General features: G+C 43.0%; 1 protein-coding gene across 2 annotated transcripts in view; it reads right to left on the bottom strand.

Annotated features, from left to right (window-relative positions):
- Nucleotides 1-22,809, bottom strand: part of GNAO1 (G protein subunit alpha o1) — a 366,081-nt gene that overhangs the window by 79,736 nt on the left and 263,536 nt on the right. For both annotated transcript variants that reach the window (XM_073605497.1, XM_073605496.1), the window contains exon 5: nt 901-1,029. In XM_073605497.1, coding sequence (XP_073461598.1) covers nt 901-1,029 — 129 coding nt within the window. The remainder of the gene's footprint in view (nt 1-900; nt 1,030-22,809) is intronic.

Raw genomic sequence — 22,809 nt, 5'->3', positions numbered from 1 at the left:
CAATCTTGAATTTTAAAGGGTCTACTCACACCTGTGTGTATTTTTGTGTTATTGAAGAAAAGGAAAATTGGTTGCACACCATGGAAGGAAGAACTCCTGTAGAATAGTTACCAATGTTGGTACCAATGTTCCTGTAATGTCCTGTCTATGTCCTATTGGAACTTTGACAATAAAGTAACTATTGTACAGAAGTTCTTTCTTCCATTGTGTGCGATCAAATTTTCCTTTTCTTTAATTATTATTGACGGTGGTGAGCCGGGGCCAGCACCCAGGAGGAAATATTTGTCCATGTTACGCTCTTTCCAGACTTTGTATTTTTGTGTATGTTGACACGTGTTCTATGGTATTTAAACATTTTCAATGGGTTTGCTAAACATGCGACCACATACCAAAAATGCACCTGACTTATATTTTGCAGTAAACTACAAGACATCGCAAATGTTTCTGATCATGTGTGGTCGGTGCATTTGTTTTGTCTATGTATGTATGTTGGTGTACAAAAAAAATGACAAATGTACCTCAAAGCATGTTGTTTTACAGCTTGTAAACCTGTGCTACAACATGCGTGCACGAGGAAAAAAAAAAAAAAAGGCAAAATACAGCATTCATTCTAATCAAGAGGCTCAATCATCCAATAGTGATGGTTCTCAACACAATATAGATGAAGTTGTGAATAGCTGGGGTAAAAACAGTTAAAGAATCAGGTACCTATAAATTAAGGTGCGTTTCTGACCATTACAAAAGGTACTCACGCAAAAGAAGCTACAAGCAAATGTGTCTGAACTCAGCAAACTGCACCTACTCAGCCCTGTCTCTCCAAACTCTAGTGTGTTAATCCCCCAGTTATTTTATGGATACAGGAGGTGCCACAATGTGTGAAATGCCAGGTATTACACCAACCTGAAATGGAGGTTCTTGAAGGTGAAATGAGTTTCTACAATGCCAGTGGTCTTCACTCTGGTCCGCAGGATATCCTGTTCTGTAGGTTGGTAATCTGGTGCTCCAATCCGATCTAAACTGTCTAGGTAGCTATAAGGAAAACAGATATATTTCCATTAATATTTTTAGAAAGACAGAGCAAAGCACAGCAACATGTAATTACAAAAAAAAAAAAAGGTCCAATTTTACTTTTCATAGCCCAACCTGTTTGGGCAAGCAAAGACGTTCTTTTATTGGCTGCTTCAGGTTTGTGTAATAGCGTTTAATAAAAAAAAAAAAAAAGGCAAAGGACAGCGTGCAAGCGTCACATTTCACTAATATAATAGTTAAATAAAGGAATGTCCATTATGAAGTGACCTCATTTAGCTCTTAATTTAACATCAGCACATCCCTAGAGGAAAGGATATCAAATTCACCATAAAATTAAAGTATTAGGCTAAAAAATTCAATGATTAAAATTGTAGTGAATTAGAAAGGCAAAGGTTTGTTCTTTTCCAGTCTAAATGCAACTCTGTGAATTAAAACTTATTTGTTCCCTATAGCAGCACAATAGTAAAATCCAGGTCTAGTGTTACTACTCCTGTCCAAGTCTCAGTCATAGCTGGATAATAAAGTTAAACTGTAGTCATTATTAAATCATTAAAATTTTATTTTTTATTTGCAAGTGATGTTAAGTACCTAAATTTGACTTCATAGCAGCCTCTTGCAGTCCCTTATTTTGAGCTCCTTGCTATCCAGCTCAGAAAAGGAGATTGAGCAATACCACCAGTAGCTGTACTGCAGTACATGCACTATATTACGTCTGCCTTTACACGCACATGAACTTTAATGGCATCCCAGTCTTTTGTCCGAAGGGTTCAATATTGAGCTGGCCCACCCTTTGCAGTTATAACAGCTTCAACTCTTCTGGGAAGGCTGTCCACAAGGTTTAGGAGTGAGTCTATGGGAATGTTTGACCATTCTTCCAGAAGCACATTTGTGAGGTCAGGCACTGCTGTTGGACGAGAAAGTCTAGGTCGCAGTCTCCACTCTAATTCAGCCCAAAGGTGTTCTACTGGATTGAGGTCAGGACCGTGCAGGCCAGTCAAGTTCCTCCACCCCAAACTCGCTCATCTATGTCTTTATGGACCTTGCTTTGTGAAATGGTATGCAGTTATGTTGGAACAGGAAGGGGTCATCTCCAAACTGTTAACACAAAGTTGGGAGCATGAAAGTGTCCAAAATGTCTTGGTATGCTGACGCCTTAAGAGTTCCCTTCACTGGAACTAAGGGGCCAAGCCCAACCCCTGAAAAACAACCCCACACCATAACCCCCCCTCCATCAAATGATTTGGACCAGTGCACAAAGGTTCATAAAAACTATGTGGCAGAGATGTGTAGATTTCAGGGCAGGATGGACAGAAATAAATCCTTTGGCAGGAAAAACTCCTTCCATATAATGTATTTCATATAGGTATTTAGGGGTTCGTATGGAGTTCAGCTTTTAAGAAACACAGAGACCACAAAGAATCGAGTTCTCAAAAATCATGCCAGGATCACTCGGACTCTGAAAAGTGCAGTCAGCTAAATCATTCCATAAAATGTAAATTCTAAACACTTTGAAAGTGATCATCATGTGAACTGAACATGGCCTAGTATTAAAATGGCAGACTTTACACTTTGTGATTCTAAGAACATTTCTTAAATACTACCTAGCAGGCATCACGCCCTTTATTGTTTCAGAATGGTCACATGTCTGTTAGGGTAACAGTTCTTGCCATAGTTTCTTATACAGAGGTATGCTAAAGTCTAAAATTCTGGGGCCGGTTACCTGCTAAACAAGGTTATTTACATTTTTCTCTGATGATCGATGACGGTTATAAGCGTCAAGTTCTGTCTGGATCCTAAATTATCGTGATTTAAGATTCAGTTGAATGTAGGCTGCTCTAGCACATGCAAACATAGTTCATGCCTATTTACACTGTAACTTACAATGGACAGTAAGCACCTGTTCTAACTGCCTACATTAGTCAAATCTGGCCATCACCACAAATAGCCAAATCTACCATAGACTTGTTCTTCAATGGGTAAGAGTTGCATAGCCTGCCCACTAATCTTGTGTGGGCCAGAATAGTGGGCTGACTTTGCTGCTACAATTGCCAGATGGCTCAGGATCTACTCTAGGCTGTGTATACAAATGAAAAATCAGCCTTCTAATCGTCCAGTTTGTATTGCCGTTGCCTTGATTTTTTGTTGCAGTGTTGGTTTCCACTAACTTCTTCACTTCATTATGTGTTAACAAAAAAAAGAGAAGAGCTTACAGTCTATTAGAGTCCAAAGCTAACCACAGAATGCAATCTTCTTACACCGTTTTATAATTGCCTTTATATTTAGTGTATAATGGAGGAAACAGAAGGTGGAGAAGCTTACACTCTATTAGGTGACTTCATGTGGGTTTGGCACCTGTGAGGTGGGTCTGTATGTGTGCCTGAATATTTGGAACAGGCTGTTGGGGACAGCCTGTAACTGGAAGGGAACTTTCCATTTGCAACGTGGGGTTGTGCTAAAGTTATTCTTCTGTAATTTCTTAAAAAAACAAAGAACAAAAAAACACGAACATGTTATACTGACCTGCTCTGTGCAATGGTTTTGCACACAGCAGTCCTGATCCTCTTTTTTGGGTCCTCCACCGGCAGTCCCACCTCCTGCTCTCTCCTCATTGGCTCACTGGCTGTGATTGACAGCTGCAGGCGCCAATGACTCCCCCTGCTGTTTAAGCCAATGTGAAGAGCGAGAGGCACTGCTCTCATGCACATCGCTGGATGGAGATCAGGCTCAGGTAAGTATTGGGGGGCTGGGGCTGCACCCAGAATGTTATTTTTACCCAAATGCATATAACGCATTAAGGTATAAAATCTTCTGCCCTTAGAACCACTTTAAGGACTATCATATAAGACTGGGAAAGCTGGCTTAAAGTAGAATTCAAGCCCATCACCAATTAAACTTTTTTTATACAGGGTAGACAAGATAGGTAGGAGGAGGGGGGGGGGGGGCAATAAAGAATAGTTAGTGGATGGAGGACGTCTACATTATGACTGTCCTATGTCAGATTTAAGTTGGTGTATTCTTTTCAATGGAGGAAAAGACTGGCTCTTACATATTTCCTGCAACTCTAACAAATCCCCCTCACTGCTTTTCCTGGCCTCTTCCACTGGCTATAAGACTAACTAGTTCCCATGTCACACACATGGCTGCACAGGTGTCAGAAGCATGTAATGTACAGAGTGTGCAGGGGTCAGGAGTGAAAGTAACTCACACCATAGTGAACAGAGTGCACGGGTCAGAGTAATGTAACATACACAGAGTAGCACCTCATATGATTCATTCCACCCTTAGTTCATAGCACAGCAATACCCTCTATGAGATTTTTGGACAACAAACACCTACATACATTCAGTTAAACCTTGGATTGAGAGTAACTTGGTTTGAGAGTGTTTTGCAAGATAAGCAAAATTTTTTTATAAATTCTGACTTGATAAACGAGCGATGTCTTGATATAGAAGTAGCGCCATGTCACAACGGAGTAGAAAAAACAAGAGAGGTGTCTCAAAGTGTAGCAACATGGTTACATTTAATGAAGATACAACATTTAGCAACTCACATGGTTGATAATGAAAACAAGCACATCTAAATATGCAGGCATCCGGGGTAAAGCTGTCCACATAGACCATCCTCCACACTGCCATCATCCCTTCCACGCTGTGCTCCACGAGCGCTTCAAGCCTCTCTTTCAGATCGCTCTACTGCAGGGTAATCTTCCCCGGTCATGATTGCAGACTGACATCCGGCAGTGCGGAGGACGGTCTATGTGTGCAGCTTTACCCCAGATGCTTGCATACTTAGATGTGTCTGTTTTAATCATCAACCTCGTGAGTTGCTAAATGTAACCATTTTGCTACACTTAGAGGCACCTCTCTTCTCTTTTATACTCTGTAGCTCGAGCTGGATTTTGCTTCTAATCCCCTTGTGGAGGCCTCCATTTGTGGATGGACATTTTATGGTTACACAACCTGGTGAAATTGCTAGAATCTTTTTATATGGACTATAAAATGAAGGACTTATGAATAAATGGTTGTGGAACAAATAATCTGAGTTTCCATTACTTCCTATGGGGAAATATACGAGTGCTTTGGATTACAAGCATGTTTCCGGAACAAATTATGCTCGCAATCCAAGGTTTTACTGCACATACAAACACATTTACATACATGCACTCACATCCATATACATATGGCCTTGTAAAAAAAGATTTACTTTACCTGGCTGACCCAGGCATCCGTTTGTTTGGCTTTCACTGTCAAGTTATACCTCTTGACACTTTGCTGCCAGTGTTAGGTATGGGGTGGCTGTGCCCACACTGCCAGGTACAATGTGTGTTTATAGAGTACTGCATGGTAGAGGCCGGGAGACAAAGCAGTTTGGGACTCAGAAGACAGCATCGTTGGTTTGATTGGCACACAAAATTAGTAATTTAGCATTTAATTTTGTAAAAGTAATATTTAAATGTTTTACCTGCAAAATCATGCGCATTTATTATAATAATTTTTTTTTTTTACAAAAGGTGAACTTAGCCTTTAATTTTAACTTTGGGATCTGTGTTTCTTAAAGCAAACATGTAGTAGTCTACAGGGAACCTACTAGAGCAACCCAGGAGTCTAAAATAATGCTCGGTATTATTCAAATACCAACTTCATCGTTCATGTCCTACTTCGTCGCCTTTGAAATTCATCTTCACTGTTGGTCCTGATGACAATTGCCACAAGAACACTAGGTTCTATTGGGAAATCTGTTCTGGTGAGAACTGTCTACAAGGGGATGTCCCCTTGTTTTGGAGAGATCTTTTCTTCCAGCTTTGTTTTTGGAACAAGAAATGAAGGGGAACCATGCCATTAGGACAGAGGCAGAATAATAAAAAAGATCCTAACCATTCCCTACTCTATCCTAAACCAAAACAAGGAGTTTTGGCTTCATATATACTTTAGGACAAATTACCACTTTATTATACAATTGGGTACACTTTAAGTGACTCCAGCATAGAACAAAAATGTATCATTGACAACTTTGACATGCAGATTCCCAAGACTGATTTATTTTAATTACAATGTATTTTCTAAACACAGTAACAGTTGTTTCAATATAAATGTCATCAGCATCTAGCTGACACTTGGCAGTTGAATTATAATTGGAAGGTTTTTTGTTGCCTAAGATCTTACATGTGACATCAGAAGTGACATTAACACAGCTACAAGGACAAACTGAATTTTCCTACAGTTGAGAAGATACAGATGAGAGTCCTTAATGGTGACTTTATAAGGTTATATTGTATGTTCATTTTGTGACTAGGAAAGGATCGAAGACTTGCAGAGTTGTTTGGTTGCTCCAACCTAAACGTTACATTGTGGTTTATATCAATAAAAATCATTATAAAATTCATTATAGGGTGTCCTGGCCTTCTGACCTGCAATTTAATGACAAATGCAATACTAAAACCTCGGCCATTCTAAAACTTAACACTACAGAATACTAATTACTTTCACAGCATTCTGATAGGCATGTCTAAATTGCATAACATTCATTTTATTCTACCAAAAGTCTGCAATTGGACCCCTGTGTTGGATCCTATTGCAGTTATAAGGTCTCCAATACTCCACTTAAACGGAAATTAAAGTGTAATTTTATTAGGTATATAGCGGGTAAAATAAGTATTGAACACGTCACCATTTTTCGAGGTAAATTTAATTCTAAAGGTGTTATTGACATGAAAGTTTTCACCAAGTCGGTAACAACCCATGCATACAAAGAAACCAAAACAAATAAATTCAGAAATGAAGTTATGTGTAATAAAACAGAATGACACAGGGAAAAAGTATTGAACACGCTAACTGAAATTAATTTAATACTTTGTATAAAATACTTTGTTGGTAATAACAGCTTCAAGACGCCTCCTGTATGGAGAACAGAGTCGCATGCTTTGCTCAGGTGTGATTTTGGCCCATTCTTCCACACAGTCTTCAAATCTTGACAGTTCCGTGGGCGTCTTCTATGAACTCTGATCTTTAGTGCTTTCCATAGATTTTCTATTGGATTCAAGTCAGGTGATTGGCTGGGCCATTCTAGCAGCTTTATTTTCTTTCTTTGAATCTAATTGAGAGTTCCCTTGGCTTTGTGTTTGGGATCATTGTCTTGCTAAAATGTCCACCCCCGTTTCACCTTCATCATCCTGGTAAGATTGCAGCAGATTTTTATCAAGAATGTCTGGGTACATTTTTACATTCATCCTTTCTTTAACAATATGAAGTTTGCCAGTACCATATGCTGAAAAACAGCCCCACACCATGATGTTCTCACCTCCAAACTTCACTGTTGGTATGGGGTATTTGGGGTGATGTGCAGTGCCATTTGACCTCCAAACGTGGTGTGTATTATGGCATCCAAAGAGTTCAATTTTGGTCCCATCTGACCAGACTATATTCTCTCAGAATTTCACAGGCTTGTCTAAATGTTGTGCAGAAAACTTTAAATGAGCTTCAACATGCTTTTTCTTCAGCAATGGAGCCTTGCGTGGTGAGCATGCATAGTCCATAGCGGTTGAGTACATTACTTATTGTTTTATTTGAAACAATTGTACCTGCTAACTCCAGGTCTTTCTGAAGCTCTCCACATATGGTCCTTGGCTCTTGGACAACTCTGCTGATAATTCTTTCCACTCCGTCAGAAATCGTGGGTGGTTTATGGTGAAATTATGTTCTTTCCACTTCCGGATTATGGCCCCAACAGAGTTCACTGGAACATTCAGAAGTTTAGAAATCCTTCTGTAGCCAATGCCATCATTATGTTTTGCAAAAATAAGGTTGTGAAGGTCTTGAGAGAGCCCATCATAAAAGGTTTCTTGTGTGACACCTTGGTAATGAGACACCTTTTTATAGGCTATCAGTTGAGACTAAACCAGCTGATATTAATTTGCACTGACAAGGGCCAAGATTGCTTTGTAATTACGGATAGATCTCAGCTGGCGTCTTGGCTTGTCATACCTTTTTGTGCCCCCCTTTTTCCCGGTGTCATTGCATTTTATCACACATAACTTAATTTCTGAACTTGCTGGTTTTGGTTTCTCTGTATGTATAGATTGAAGCAGTATATAGTCTCTAAAAGCATAAGCCAAGTAGAATGGAAAGGGGGTGTACCATCATCCAACATATGAGAAATGGGAAAATGAGGTCGGTCGGTCCCCCAAGACAGAGAAGAAAAATGGACTATCCCGGTACTAGTTTGATTGGAGTGAATTCAGATTATATAATGGGTAAATAAATAATTGTATTAATACAAAATAGGTATAAAATAAAAATACCATATATACTCGAGTATAAGCTGAGTTTTTCAGCACTTTTTTTTGTGCTGAAAGTACCCCCTCGGCTTATACTCGAGTCAAGCACTTTTCTGGTGCAAAGAATAACATTTTCCGAACCGACTTTGGGGCCCCGTATCTTGGGACCACTTGGTGCTAGGAACCCCAAATTTGGTGTGCAAACCCAGTGGAACTATAACATATCCAAAGCTGGGGTTCCTAGCACCAAGTGGCCCCGAGATATGGGGCCCCAAATTCGGTTCAGAAAATGTCATTCTCTGCTGCAGAAAAGTGCTTGACATTTTCCGAACCGACTTTGGGGCCCCGTAACTCGGGGCCACTTGGTGCTAGGAGTTGTAGTGCTAGTTCCACTGGGTTTGCACACCAAATGTGGGGTTCCTAGCACCAAGTGGCCCCGAGATACGGGGCCCCAAATCGGTCAACTGTGTCCATCTGCAGCAATGTCATTTCGGGACCCTTTGGGTCCAGAGACACCAAATTTTGGCTGCAGCTAGGGGCATCTAGGAACCCTTAACTACCGAGTTTGAAGTTCGGGGGACCTATGGCTGCAAATGGGCACAGTGAGGCATGCAAATGGGCACAGTGAGGCTGCAAATAGGTATTGTTGACCCTCTTTTCCACTTACAGTAGCTGTGCATTTCTCACCCTAGGCTTATACTCGAGCCAATATGTTTTCCCAGTTTTTTGTGGTAAAATTAGGTCCCTCGGCTTATATTCGGGTCGGCTTATACTCGAGTATATACGGTACTTCCCTCCCCCTCCCTTTCCCCTTCCCTTCCCTTTTTTCTACCTTCCCTTTTCCTCTCCTTTCTTTCCCTTCCCCTGCCCCCAATCCCTCCTACGTTTCCCCACTCCTTTACTTTTTCCACTATTTCGCCACTTTTTTCTTCATTACTTTCCTTTTTTGTGTGTAACTAATCCAAATATTCATTACTCTTATCTACTTAGATACACGCCCCCCCTCTTGCTCTGTTTGGACCTAGGTCACGGGTAAGCAATATCGCGCTCTCTTCTCCCCTCCATATGTATTCTTTTGTCCTTTTTAACTTAACACATTTTGTATATGTTTTTAATTTTGATTGCTTGTTAATCAAATTGCAGATATTCTCCTGACGAAGCGGCTCTCAGGCCGTGAAACTAGTTGAGATATGTTATCCGTGAACAACTATCCCAATGTGATCCTTCCCCTTTGGGGACCATTATGCTGGTGATATACATGGCTTGTTATGTATTTTAATATGTATTTGATCATGTATTTTTTTTATTTTATATCACTTTTGTATTAATAACAATTATTTACCCATAATATAATCTGAATTCATACCAAACGAGTACCGCGATTGTTTATTTTTTCTCTGTCTTAGGGGACCGACCTCCTAATTTTCCCATTTTTCGTATGTATAGATTGCATGGGTTGTTATCGACATGTGGTGAAAAATCAATAGCACTTTTAGAAATCTATTTACCTATAAAATGGAGACATGTTCAATACTTTTTTTACTCGCTGTATACGTTGAGTTATTATTGCAGGTTTCAACTTAAACCTTTCCTGCCCACCGGCATCCCTCTAAAACGTTTTGCACACAGCAGATAACTCATACCCTTTATGTTTCTCTGAGCCCATGAGGGGGGGAGGGGTAATATTTTTCTACCCATCTATTCTCAGCTCTGTGCTCTAGCTCTGTAGTGTGTTTGACGTCAGATCCCCACCTCCCTACTTTCTGCTGCTGAGAAAAACACTTTCATCTGTGACTCTACAGGAAAGATGGTTGCAGATAAACAGGTATAACTTATGTAGGAGGATTGGTTTCATTTTTGTGTATAATCTGCCGCTAATCACATCACTTGGTATAGGAAAAAGAGTTTGCAGCCACTGTAACAACTGCTGAAATAAGAGATTAGCTTAATAGGGAGTTTATTGTTTCCAATCAGTCAGGGGATTTGTATACTTGCTTTGTGAGAAGGAGCAGTAAATTCTGTGCTGTAGCATTGTGAAGCACAAATGAAGCAGAATATGGCTTCCCCATGAACATATAGAAATAAAACTTACACATAGGAACAGATTGTGAATAACATAATACAGTCACATCGGTCAGAAACTGTAACGGACACACACACATTGCAAGGATTGTCTAACAGCATAAATATGCAAAGAAAGCCACCCATTGTGAAAGTAAGCAATGCAGGAAAAACACTCTGCATCATGCACAGAGCATCCAGCTACCTCACACAGAATGTTATTTGTTATGGGATGGCAGGCAAGTCTGCACAAGAGCAGTTAAGCAGATCTTGCACTAAAAATGCAAGGTCTGCTTATTTACTCTGCTCGCTCCCTCCTCCATGCAAAAAAAAAAAAAAAAGCATTAACTGTACTCAGCTTCCGTCTGCAGCACCTGGACAATAGCATCATATACACTCCATCTGGTGAGATCCCAGGGAATGCCAAATAGAACTCCCCTGCACCATGTTTAAGGGTTGTCTCACAATATTAGGGCTACTCAGCATTTTCCAGAGATTTTGCTGGGTGGAGCTTGACATAATTTCAACTTTTCCCTGCTTTTTTTTCTGGACCTACAGAAGTGCCTGCCATACCGACCTCTTTTCTCCCTCTCCTATAAGCTCACGGTCACTTCCATTACCATAAACTTATAGCAGAATTGTTCAGCAGAATCTGCTAAACAATTCTATAACCGATCAACGAATTACAACCCAGAGTTATTAACCCTAAATGCAACCCCCCCCCCCCCATGCTGGCCCTTCCCTGTCCCCAGCCTCTCCACCCCCCGCCGCTCCCTTCCACCTAAAACTACTCCCCCCCACTCTCCTTTACTATCCCCTACACCCCCAGGACTGATAACCCCCCTCCCCCCGATACGACCCACCCCTCCCCCCTGCAAATTTGATCCCCCGCAGCTACCATCATAAGCCGGCATCCTTCCTCTACCACATCCGCCGGCTTCAGGGAGATCCAGAAATGTCACACCAATCACCCCCCATACCGACCCCTGCACCCACGATACATCCTTCCCCTCCCTCAGCCTGCAGCTTTTTCTCCGACTTTCTGACAGGCTGGGAATCACGGTGGGGAGTGGTGCGGGTGAAGTTTGGGCTTGGTAAACGTGTTTACCATCCCCCTCCATGTAGTACAGTGGGCACAATGTCCACTGACAGCTGATAATAGTAACTGCGAGCATTACTATGTGTCAGTTTATGAATGAGTGAGAAATCCTTATACAGATTCGTTATTCATGCAAGTAAAGTGCTGCAGAGAAAAGGACTATCTTCAGTCCCTTTCTCTGTCTCAAAAAAAAAAAAAAACAAAAAAAAAAACAAAAAAAAAAAAACATAAGACCTAGTGACTTTAATGGGGGACGGCAATCCACTCCCAGGTCCGCCCACACCCAGCATCTCCACAGAGATGGCCCCCCCTCTCGCACTCACCCCTCCACGGTGACGGTCTACCCCCCCCCCCTTCCATGGCTTCCTCGGGAGAAGCCGGAAGACAACTGCAAATATTAATTCGCTATTGTCACAAGTGGGTGGGTTTGGGGTGCAATGCTCTGCACCCCAAGCCCAACCTTTTTCAAGCCAATTAGAGCCTCAGGTTCCAATCATGTGGCTAGAAAGAAAAAAGCGCATACAAACGTATGGACCGGCCCACTCCTGGTAAGACCCCTTTCACATGGAGCAGACTCTGTCAAGCAGATCCGCCTGCTCAGCGGGGATCTGTCTGCTGATCCCCACTAAGCAGGAGGATGACAGATCCGTGTCCACACTGCTGATGCAGGGAGGACACAGACACAGCCCGCTGTTCTCTATGGGGTGGTCAGATGGAAACAAACCGCCTGTCCATTTCCATCAGATACCATCTGATCCAATCTGCTAGATGGGTGGGGAATGGGATCCCCGTACCTCTGTTTTTAGCAGACTGGATCAGATGCAGGCGGGTGTAAATGGACACGTCCATTTACATCAGTCTCTCCATAGAGAACAATGGGTGGTCCGATTGGGCCCACCTGAAAAACAAATAGGCAGATCCAAGCAGTGTGCTTGTGTGAAAGGGGCCTAAGGCCTTGTTCATACAGGGCATACACAGCGTACCTTTACAGGGATGCACAGGTGTTCCGTGCATCTCTGTGCAGGCAGTCCCGTTGATGTCATTTGAGACGTAGCAACTGCATGAACAGAGCCATTGCTCCCAATTTAAAGTTCATGTAGGGCCGGTTGCATGTCCCTGAGCTCACACTGTCTGCGTTCTGGGTGGTGTACAAACACACACACGGATGTCAGATTGGGAACAGCAGCTATGCCTGTGCAGCCACTGCATCCCAACTGACATAAATGGGATTGCCTGTACGGGGATGCATGGAACACCTGTGCATTTCTGTGCGGGTAAACCTGGCCCTTCATAGGCGTAAACTTTAGTATGCCACATGCGAACTATGCTTTAGTAGCAATTTAGCAGGAGTTTTTTTAAGTTATGTTGTGTTTATGTGTACTATTAATGATTTTAGTGTATTTTTAGTGAAAATATTGATTTGATAAACATTTGCGCAAATAACGAGCTGCCTTAAAAATCAGTAGCATCTTCTTTTTAGTCTATTGGCCGTGTGCTTTCAGAACATATGTTTTTTTTTTTTTTTTTTGGGGGGGGGGGGGGGTTCTTTTAGGCTGCATTCACACCTGAGTGTTTTCAGCTCATAAAATGCCCCAAAAAAACACCTGAAAAACACCCAACAAGCAAAATCCCATTCACCTGAAGCAAAACATCTGAAAAACGCCCTAAGCTTAAAAAAAGAACATGAGCTTCTTTGGGGCAGATTACAGCCGTTTTTCTGCCTTTCACGTTGATGACCATAACAAAATTGCGGTAAAAAAAACGCACAACTTTGAAAAGCTCAGGTGTGAATGCAGCCTTAAAAATTCTGAAAGCTGCAAGTGAAAAAGGAAAACCTCCAGTTTTTCTAAGAAACTTTTGCGTACACTTGATTTTCACTATTTCTCAAAAAAGGCGCAATTTAAAATTTACAAATATTTGTGATGTATTAACTCCATACAGGTTAAGCTTTTATATTTAGTTGAAATTTAGCAGGACTTTTGTAAAAATAGGATTTTTATCGCAGCTTACCTGTAAAATCCTTTTATTGGAGTACATCATGGGACACAGAGCCTAAGTAATAACTTAATGGGTTATGGGCCAACCTTCAGGTGATTGGACACTGGCATACCCAATACAGGAAGTTCACTCCCCTATATAACCCCTCCTCCTTCCAGGAATACCTCAGGTTTTGTAGCAAAGCAATATACTTAAACCCCATAAAAGAGGGGCGGGACCTCTGTGTCCCATGATGTACTCCAAGAAAAAGGATTTTTATAACAGCTTACCTGTAAAATCATTTTCTTGGAGTACATCACGGGACACAGAGCCTAAGTAATAACTTACTGGAACATCCCATAGCAATGCTATTTGAGAGGAGGGAGAGACAACTCGTAGGGCACCTCCCGACTTGAGGACTTATACTGCTGCCTGCAGCACACTGCGTCCGTAGGCGATATCCTCATACCTCCTTACATCCACCTGATAAAATTTTGTGAATGTATGTATCGAAGACCAAGTTGCAGCCTTGCAGATCTGAGCCATGGAGGGCTGGTGACGCACTGCCCAAGAAGCAATAACCGCCCTGGTAGAGTGCGCCTTAACTTGAAAAGGGGGATCTTACCCCTTAAATTATAAGTTTGAATTATAACTTGTCGAATCCACCTAGCGACAGTGGATTTTGACGCTGCCAGTCCTTTCTTAGGACCCTCTGGCAGAATAAATAAGACATCAGTCTTATATAAATAGATTTTCACTACTCTCACCACCTCAAGACAATGTAGTGACTTTTCTTCCCTGGAACATGGTTTTGGAAAAAACAATGGCAGGACAATATCTTGGTTCAGGTGAAAACCTGAGACCGCTTTTGGCAAAAAATTTGGACAAGGGCGTAACATCACCCTGTTCTCATGAATAATCAAAATATGGCTCTTTACAAGAAAGAGCAGCCAATTCCGAAACCCTCCTTGCTGAGGATATGGCAACCAAGAACACCAGCTTCATGTCATAAGGACTAAGGGAATATGCTGTATCGGTTCAAATGGCTGTTTTTGTAACACTGACAAAACTAAATTCAAGTCCCAAGGGCTGAAAGGCGATTTAACTGGCGGATTAATCCGCATCACCCCTTGCATGAAACCCCGGACTAAAGAATGCATAGCAAGCAGTCTTTGAAATAAGATCGATAAGGCTGAGACTTGGCCCTTAATAATACTCAAGGCCAATTTCATCTCTATGCCAAATTATAGAAAGGCAAGAATTCTGCCTATGATGCATCTCTGAGGGTGCCAACCCTTGGATTCACACCAGGAAACATAAGACCTCCAGACTATATAATATATAGTTCTGGAAGCTGGCTTCCTTGCATTAATCAAAGTAGAGATAACTGACCTGGAAAGCCCACGTTTCTTCAGAATGTGGGTTTCAATAGCCAGGCTGTTAATTTAGTGTTCGTAAAGTAGGATGGAATATCGGCCCCTGTGAGAGCAGGTTTGGCCTTAGTGGAAGGGACCATGGATCCTCCACTGCCATCTTTACGATTTCTGCATACCATGACCTTCTGGGACATGCTGGTGCTACCAGAATTACCGGCTTTCTTTCCAGCTTGATCGTGCAAAGAAGTCCAGGCAGCAAATGAATAGGGGGGAATGCATAGATCAGTGAGAACTGATCCCACGGGATCACAAACGCATCTGTTCTGCTTGCGAGTGGATCCCTTGTCCTGGACACAAAGTTGACTAACTTCATGTTGAATCTGGATGCTAGAAGATCTACGTCCGGAGTCCCCCATCTTTGGCAAATAGCCCGAAAAATGTCAGGGTGACGAGACCATTCCCTTGGGAATAACTGCTGGCAGCTTAAGTAGTCCGCCTGCCATTTCTCTACTCCCTGAATGAAGACTGCCAATAGACACGGAACATTCCTTTCTGCCCAAGTTAGAATATGGTTCACCTCTCTCTGCGCTGAGAGACTCTTGGTGCCCCCTTGGTGATTGATATAGGCCACAACCATGGCATTGTCAGATTGGATCCTGACAGGAAAATCCCTTAACCTGGAAGTCCAGGCTTACAGAGCCAGACGCACTGCCTGGATCTCTAGGATGTTGATGGGCAAGGCTCTTTCGGTTTTTGACCACTGTCCCTGGAAAGTTGTTTTCTCTAGTACTGCTCCCCAGCCTGAAAGGCTGGCATCTGTTGTTACTACCTTCCAGATAATTGGTCTGAAGGATTTTCCTTTCAGCAGATTCTGGGTTAGTAACCAACTGAGGCTTTGGGACACTCTTGGGGACAGCCGCATTGGCAAGTCCAAAGCTTGGATCATTTTGTTCCAAGCAGACAGGATACTGTTTTGCAACAGTCTTGAATGGAACTGGGCATAGGGGACTGCTTCAAATGAAGCCAACATCTTTCCAAACAACCTCATGCAAAGGCGAATTGAGGGATTTCTTTTCGACCTGACCATCCGCCCCAGCTCTCGTATGGAGCTGATCTTTGCTGGAGGCAAGAACACCTTTTTCTGGGCTGTGTCTATGATCAGGCCCAAATACTCTAGCTTTCTTAGCGGTGTTAAAGATGACTTCTCTAGGTTGAGAATTCAACCCAGACTTTCCAGGTAGCTGGTAACTGGTTGTAATGCGTACACTTTGCTCCAAGCGGCCACTGACTAGTCTATTAACAATAGATCATCTAGGTACGCCAGGACTGTTATGACCTGTGCACTTAACCTGACTAGAGGTAGGGCCAGTACTTTTGTTAACACCCGGGGTGCTGTAGCTAGCACGAAGGGCAAGGCTACAAACTGAAAGTGCTGCTGTTCTACATCAAATCGCAGAAACCTTTGGTGAGCGGGAAATATAGGGACATGCAGATATGCATCCCTGATGTCGATGGATGCTAGAAGTTCTCTTCCCTGTAGGCTAGAAACTACTGACCTGATTGACTCCGTGCGAAAGGAGCGGATTTTCAGGAATTGATTTAGATTCCTTTCCTTAGATCTAGAATGGGTCTGACATCGCCATTTGGTTTCGGTACCGTAAACAGGTTTGAATAAAACCCCAAACCTTGCTCCTCTGTGGGGATCTGTATGATCACCCCCCTGAGCCAATAATAGGTCTAATGCTTGAAACAGATATTGCCTTTTCCCTGGATCTTTGGGAACGTTTGATCTCAGAAAATGAGACGGTGGAAACTGCCGAAATTCTAGTTTGTATCCTAGAGACACCGTGGAGATGACCCATCTGTCCTGAATTTCCTTTTGCCAGACTTCTGAGTATTTCAGAAGTCTTCCCCCAACTCTGGTGAGGGGGGCTCGTCATGATGAGGCTTTAATATTCTGCTTTGCAGCCCCAGGTGCCTCGGTCTGACCCTGAGGCGGATGCCCCTGGTGCAGGAGAAAAAGTCTTTCTTTTGACTGGCAAAAGAGTACTCTTCCCACTAGAAATTGTTTGGATGTATTTATCCAAATTATCACCAAATAGTTGCTCCCCATGAAAGGGGAAACTAGTCAGAAGCTTTTTGCAAGGTGCTTCGGCTGACCAATTTTTTAACCAAAGGGTCCTACGCATGTGTACTAGCACAAGGCGGGACCACCTGGTGAATCGAGTCCTTCATAGCGTCTATGGCAAAACATAATGCCTTTGGTAGTTCGGCCAACTCACGGGCCTGTTGTGCAGGGAGCTCTTTAAGAGCCTCTGTGAACTGCTCCTAGGGACTGACAGGTGCCTATTGATGCGACTGCAGGCTGAGTAACGGCTCTGAAGAAACCAGCGGTGATTGGCTGGTGAAACGCGTCAGCACGTCACCTCGGAGCCGCGCGCTCATGGTGTTTGAATGCTTGACCGGGAACTAACAGCTGACGGCCGGCTTACAGCATCTGACTGTAGGCGCTGGACATAGCGGGACATCTCCTATCTGACGGCAAGCGGTTTTGGACTGACATCTACAGCTATCACCTGGGGGTAGAGCCTACGATCTCAGAGCTGCTGAGCCATCTATCTGGTGAGAGAAGTATCACTCCAATTTATACTCATAGTACAGCCTGAGCTGTTATTGCTCCCCCCGCTACTGTCTCCAAACTTAGCTGCTTCACCTGTATGTCCTGTGTCCACAATATTAATCTTCAGTAAATACTGCCGGTCACCTTTGCTGTTATACCTGTGATATGGGTTTAGTTCCCGGACTGTCATAATTTTCATGATGTGCTGAATCAGTTCCCAAGTAATGATTATCCACTCATCCACCCTTACCCTCATACCGTCATACTACCAGTATCTGGATTGACTAAGGACTTTATTTTACACGATATTGCCCAAAATAGTAGGAATCTGCTGTGGTGATTGGCGTGTGTATGGAGTATGATTGGCTGCGGCTCCGTTGTTTTTAATGATAACGTTATCTGTTTTAACTTGGTCTATGATACATTCCCTATTTTGCCCAATTTTTGTATTTTTGTGTGGTGTTTTGTAGTTTAATAAATTTATTGTTTTTGCAGATTGTGTTTGGGTAACTTGCCTTCTTTGGGGGAATCTCTTTCTCCTAGTTGTTTTGAGTAACGGTCCCTGCCAAGGAAAAAGAGGATTTTAATAGGAATTCCAGAATTCCAACTTTTTATCTGTTGGATCTTTAAGCATTTGTCCATTGTCTACTGGACAAGTTAAACTTTTATTCACACTAGAAATCGCAGTGTCAACTGCTGGAACCTTCCACTTTTTGGTGAATTTCTCCTCCATGGGACAGAGAACTAACAATCTCTTTACTTTTCTAGTAATGCATGGACCGGAAACACATAAGGCTGTAAAGGTTTTAAAGAACCCAAGGAAGAAACCGGACTTTCAGCTGACTCTGTTAGGGATAGCATGAAAGTGGAACGAACAATTTCCGTAAGGATTTGTACCTCAAATTGCGAAGCTGAATCAACTGATGTTTCCTCTGCAGAGGAATAATCGGCTTGTTTTTCCTCTCGATCGCCTGAGGGCAATATCTCATCCTGTCCCCATTGTTCCCTTGGTAAAGGGTCTGAGTTGGGGGAGGGGGTCTAGCCCGCTTCCTATCCACTTGGATAGAGGATGTGATTAAAGCCGCTAATCTTCCTTCTAGGCCCTTGCAGGGCAGAGGAAAATGCATCTTCAGTCACGTATACAGGGGCTGAAGTGTGAGAAGCAGTTGCACCACCAATTGGTTCCAAAGACTCAGCCTGGCTTGCCATGTCTGGTATCTCCGGAGAGGATGACAGTGTGGAGGCATGACTGGAGTTCCCAGCGCCTGGGGGTGGAATTTTTGGCACCTTAGTGGTAGTTCTGGATGTCATAGTGCTAAGCACAAAAGCAGAGGCACTTAAGAAAAAAATATACCACTTGCTGAGCAATAGTTTAGAAAAACAATGCCACCATAAAGAACAGCTTTTGGTGCTGAATAACAATTGTATTTCCTGTACTGGAAATGCCTGTAGTCACCCCTCACGTGACCCAGCGCTCCTGTGTCCTCTAGTGTGTCAGACTTCCTCTCCTCAGTTACTCTTAGAGGTTTCTGATATGAGAGAGAGAGTATGTCTTTTAAAAGCCTCAGGTGAGCCTGATTTGGCATTTGTCAGCATTTTCTGCCCCTCAGCGTGTGCACCGTGTGCTCCACGAGGACGCTACGTCCTGCACACAGCGCCGCCTGCTTACTTAGACCACGCCCCTCTCTAATACCCACCCCCTCCTTTAAAAAAAAAATAAATCTAGTTTGCGTGAAGAGGAGGAGGCTGCGAGTGCCATCTGGCACGCTGCCTGTCCCAACAATCCCTTGCTGGACAGTGTTCACAATAAAGGCAAGTTTGAAATATACAAGTAGTATATATGAAGCCTCCACCGCACCTCTCCGGGAGGGGGGAGTTTTATCAGCAGAGTGTTGGGCTCCCTAATCTACAGGATATATACTAACTTGCTTAGTAGGGGCTGTTTATACATAAAAAATTTCAAAACTGCTGCTGTACCCCCACTTAGTTCCCTCAGAAGAGGAAACGCCAACTGTTCAATAAGAACCCCCCACTGACTGCTGGGACCACACAGGCTGTTATAGCCAGTACACAGAGCTGCTGAGAAGCAACGTACCAAAGTATGTGCAATTTACTCCCTCTAGTGGAGGTCTAAAGGCATACAATGTTTAATATATGGAAGAAAAGGCATAGGTGGACTTTTTACAGTTCCTAGGCTTCTTTCCTTACCCTCGCTGCAGGATACTGCTGAAACAGACAGATCCAAACTTCACCCATCACAGCGGTATGCATTAGTAAACCTTCAAAGACCGGGTCCCTTAATAGGGGTTCCACTCCTTTGGACCTGTATAGCACCTCTCAGGAGCAACTTTAGGTAATGTAGCAAGACCAAAAAGAGTCCTGGTTCCTGGGGTCCAGCCCTCAAAGAGAATCGTTACAGACAAAACCTTGCTCTTCTATGTGAGGCCCGGGTACCATCCCGTAGCCTCAGTGGCTTGGATGGATCCGGCTGTGGAGGTTATTTAAATCCAGCATGGATCCCTCCTGGAGCTTCTCAGAGCACATCTTCACTCGTGACCAGCACCTTAGACACTGGCGAAAAAACTGAGGTACTCCTGGAAGGAGGAGGGGTTATATAGGGGAGTGAACTTTCTGTATTGGGTATACCAGTGCCCAATCACCTGAAGGTGGCCCATAACCCATTAAGTTTGTACTTAGGCTCGGTGTCCCATGATGTACGATAAAGTAATTAGCTGTTTTTATCTGCTAATGGTTTTAGTGTATTTTTTGCAAATATATATTTGTTTGATAAACATTTGTGCAAATACCGCGGGGTCTAAAAAATAAGTAGCACCTTTTTATTCTAGAGGTCATATGCTTTTAGAAAACATTTGGTTTGGGGATCTTTCACAAGTTCTTAAAGGCTGTAAAAGGGAAAAATGAAAGCCTTCAGATTTTTTGAAAAATTTGGATATTTACATTTTTGAGTACGTTCGGTTTTCACCATTTTGCAAAAAGGTGCAATGTAAAAATTACTAATATTTGTTATTAACTCAATGCAGGTTAAGCTGTTATATTATTAGAAATTTTGTAAAATTTGCTGCGTATTTATCTACTAATCATGATTTTAGTGGATTTTTAGTAAAAATATTGGTTTGATGAACATTTGCTCAAATATCGTGGGACCTTAGAAATCAGTAGCACCTTCTTTTTATTCTACTGGTTATGTGCTTTCAGAAAATATATAGTTTGGGGGGGGGGGGGGTTGGGTCTTTTACAAACTTTGAAAGCTATAAGTGAAAAATAAAAAAGGAAAAATTGCAAAAATGGTCTGGCCACCTGAGGGTAAAAATGGAGCACAGGGGCCTGGCAGTGAAAGGGTTAATAGTCAGTGGCAACAAAGTGTAGCTGCTGATTTTTAATAAACACACACTCACCTGTTCCACAGTCCAGAGAAGCGGCTGCCCGAAGCCTCGCTCCTCTCCCTCGCTGCGGCGCCAGCATTGCAAGTGTGGGCACCCGGCTGTGACAGCTTGCGCCTTCAGAGCCGGGTGCTCATGCGCAAGTCGCATCATGTTCTCTTAGTGGCCAGGCAATCTTCTGGGATCTCTGACATGTCCCAGAAGATTGCAGAGAGGGAGGGCGAGAGGAGTCGCCTAGGCAGTGAGGCGACTAGAGCAGGAAGTGGGAGCTGGGTACCTGTCAAAACTAGGTACCCGCTCCCCCCTCAAAAAAATGGCATGCCAAATGTGGCATGCAATGGGGCGAACTCCGCTTTAAGTCCCATCGACAAGGCAGCAAAGTGACATCTCTTTCTAAATGCTTTTTAAAGCAAAACCATTGTGCTCTAATCTTCCTGGAGCACTGCAATCTGGCACATTGACCTCACCAAACTGCCAAACCATGGCCCTACCAGGCTCATGGACCACCTTTGTTCACCCCTGTGCCTTGGAGACAGGGCTGCCACTAGCAATCAGGGGGGCCCTATACAACTTACCTGACAGTGCCCCCCTTGCAAATGTGCGCTTTATCGCAATGCACATTAAGTGCATTGGTACAATCTGGTGACTTTCATGCTGAATGGTACCCCAACAACTTTAAACAGATGTTCATTGTAGGGGAACACGCAAAACCACACAAATATGCATTGCACTGCAATGGCAAAAAATAGTGCATGAATGCATTACCTCGCTTTGCACACAACAGTAGGTGCATTGTGACGCTATTCACAACGAAGGGTACTGCATTGTACCAGTGCACTTAATGTGTGTTGCCATGTGCTGCGCGTGGTAATGTGCACATTGGGTTTGAATGGGACCTGACTATGATAAGTTAAAGTGGTGTTCCGGCCGAAATTATACTTTTTAAATAAAAATACCCCATAATACACAAGCTTAATGTATTCTAGTAAAGTTAGTCTGTAAACTAAGGTCTGTTTTGTTAGTTTATAGCAGTAGTTTGTTATTTTATAAACTTACAGCAGGCCGTGGCCATCTTAAGTCTGGGCATCTGAAGCCAGACTGTATTTCTTCCTGGATCTCATCCTTGCAGATCTCGCACATGCTCAGTGCAGCACAAGCAGTGTAATAGGTTTCAGGTCAGGTTTCCATAGCAACGGCAGTTTCAGAGGAAGTTGCCGCCCCTTCCCAGAAGGCATTGCAAACAGGAAATGATGCGATGGGCCGCGGCCAGGGAGGAGGAAGTGAAAAATGAATACAGCAGATATACAAAAGGGGCTGAGAAAAAAAATAAAAAAAATATCCAATTTGTTTACAGTGCACAGTTTAGTGAGGGATGCTGAAGAGTTGTAAAAGTGGATGGAACTCAACTTTAAACTATTCTGTGTGGACAGTGTAAAAACGACTGGACAGTTAGCATTATATAAATGTTTGCACATCACTGGAGTTTAGACAGTCACATCTCTGCCTGGAGAGTCTCATCTCTGCTAGTCCCAGCAGCATTCATCCACCAATCCATTTGTCTGTCTGATCACATGGAAATATTCAGTACTTAAAGTGGTAGTAAACTTATGTGTCATTTTTACCAGCAGGTAAGCTTATAATGCAGCCTGGCCAGTCAGATGGCTGGAGCCCACGAACCCGGTAGGAAAGACCGGGTGAAGATGAAAGCCCCATCAGCGATGACAGCGCGCCACTGGAGGGTAAGGCAAGTCTTTCATAATGTGCTAGTATGCAATGCATTACTAGCACATTATGATATTACCTTGCAGGGGAACTTTTTAGAAGCTTTACTACTGCTTTAAAGGTTATCGGAGAATATGTGTCCTTCCCTTTCTCCCATGCCTGAACACGGTCACGTTGCTGAGGAAGGTGGAAGGGAGTGGCACAGACAAATATCAGTGGGTGTAGAGGTGTCCTAACAAGAGAAACTCAAA

Source organism: Aquarana catesbeiana, linkage group LG11 (assembly GCF_042186555.1).
Source record: "Aquarana catesbeiana isolate 2022-GZ linkage group LG11, ASM4218655v1, whole genome shotgun sequence".
Lineage (NCBI taxonomy): Eukaryota > Metazoa > Chordata > Amphibia > Anura > Ranidae > Aquarana > Aquarana catesbeiana.
The sequence above is the reverse complement of the archived record's forward strand: the minus strand, read 5'-3'. Positions and strand labels throughout refer to the sequence as shown.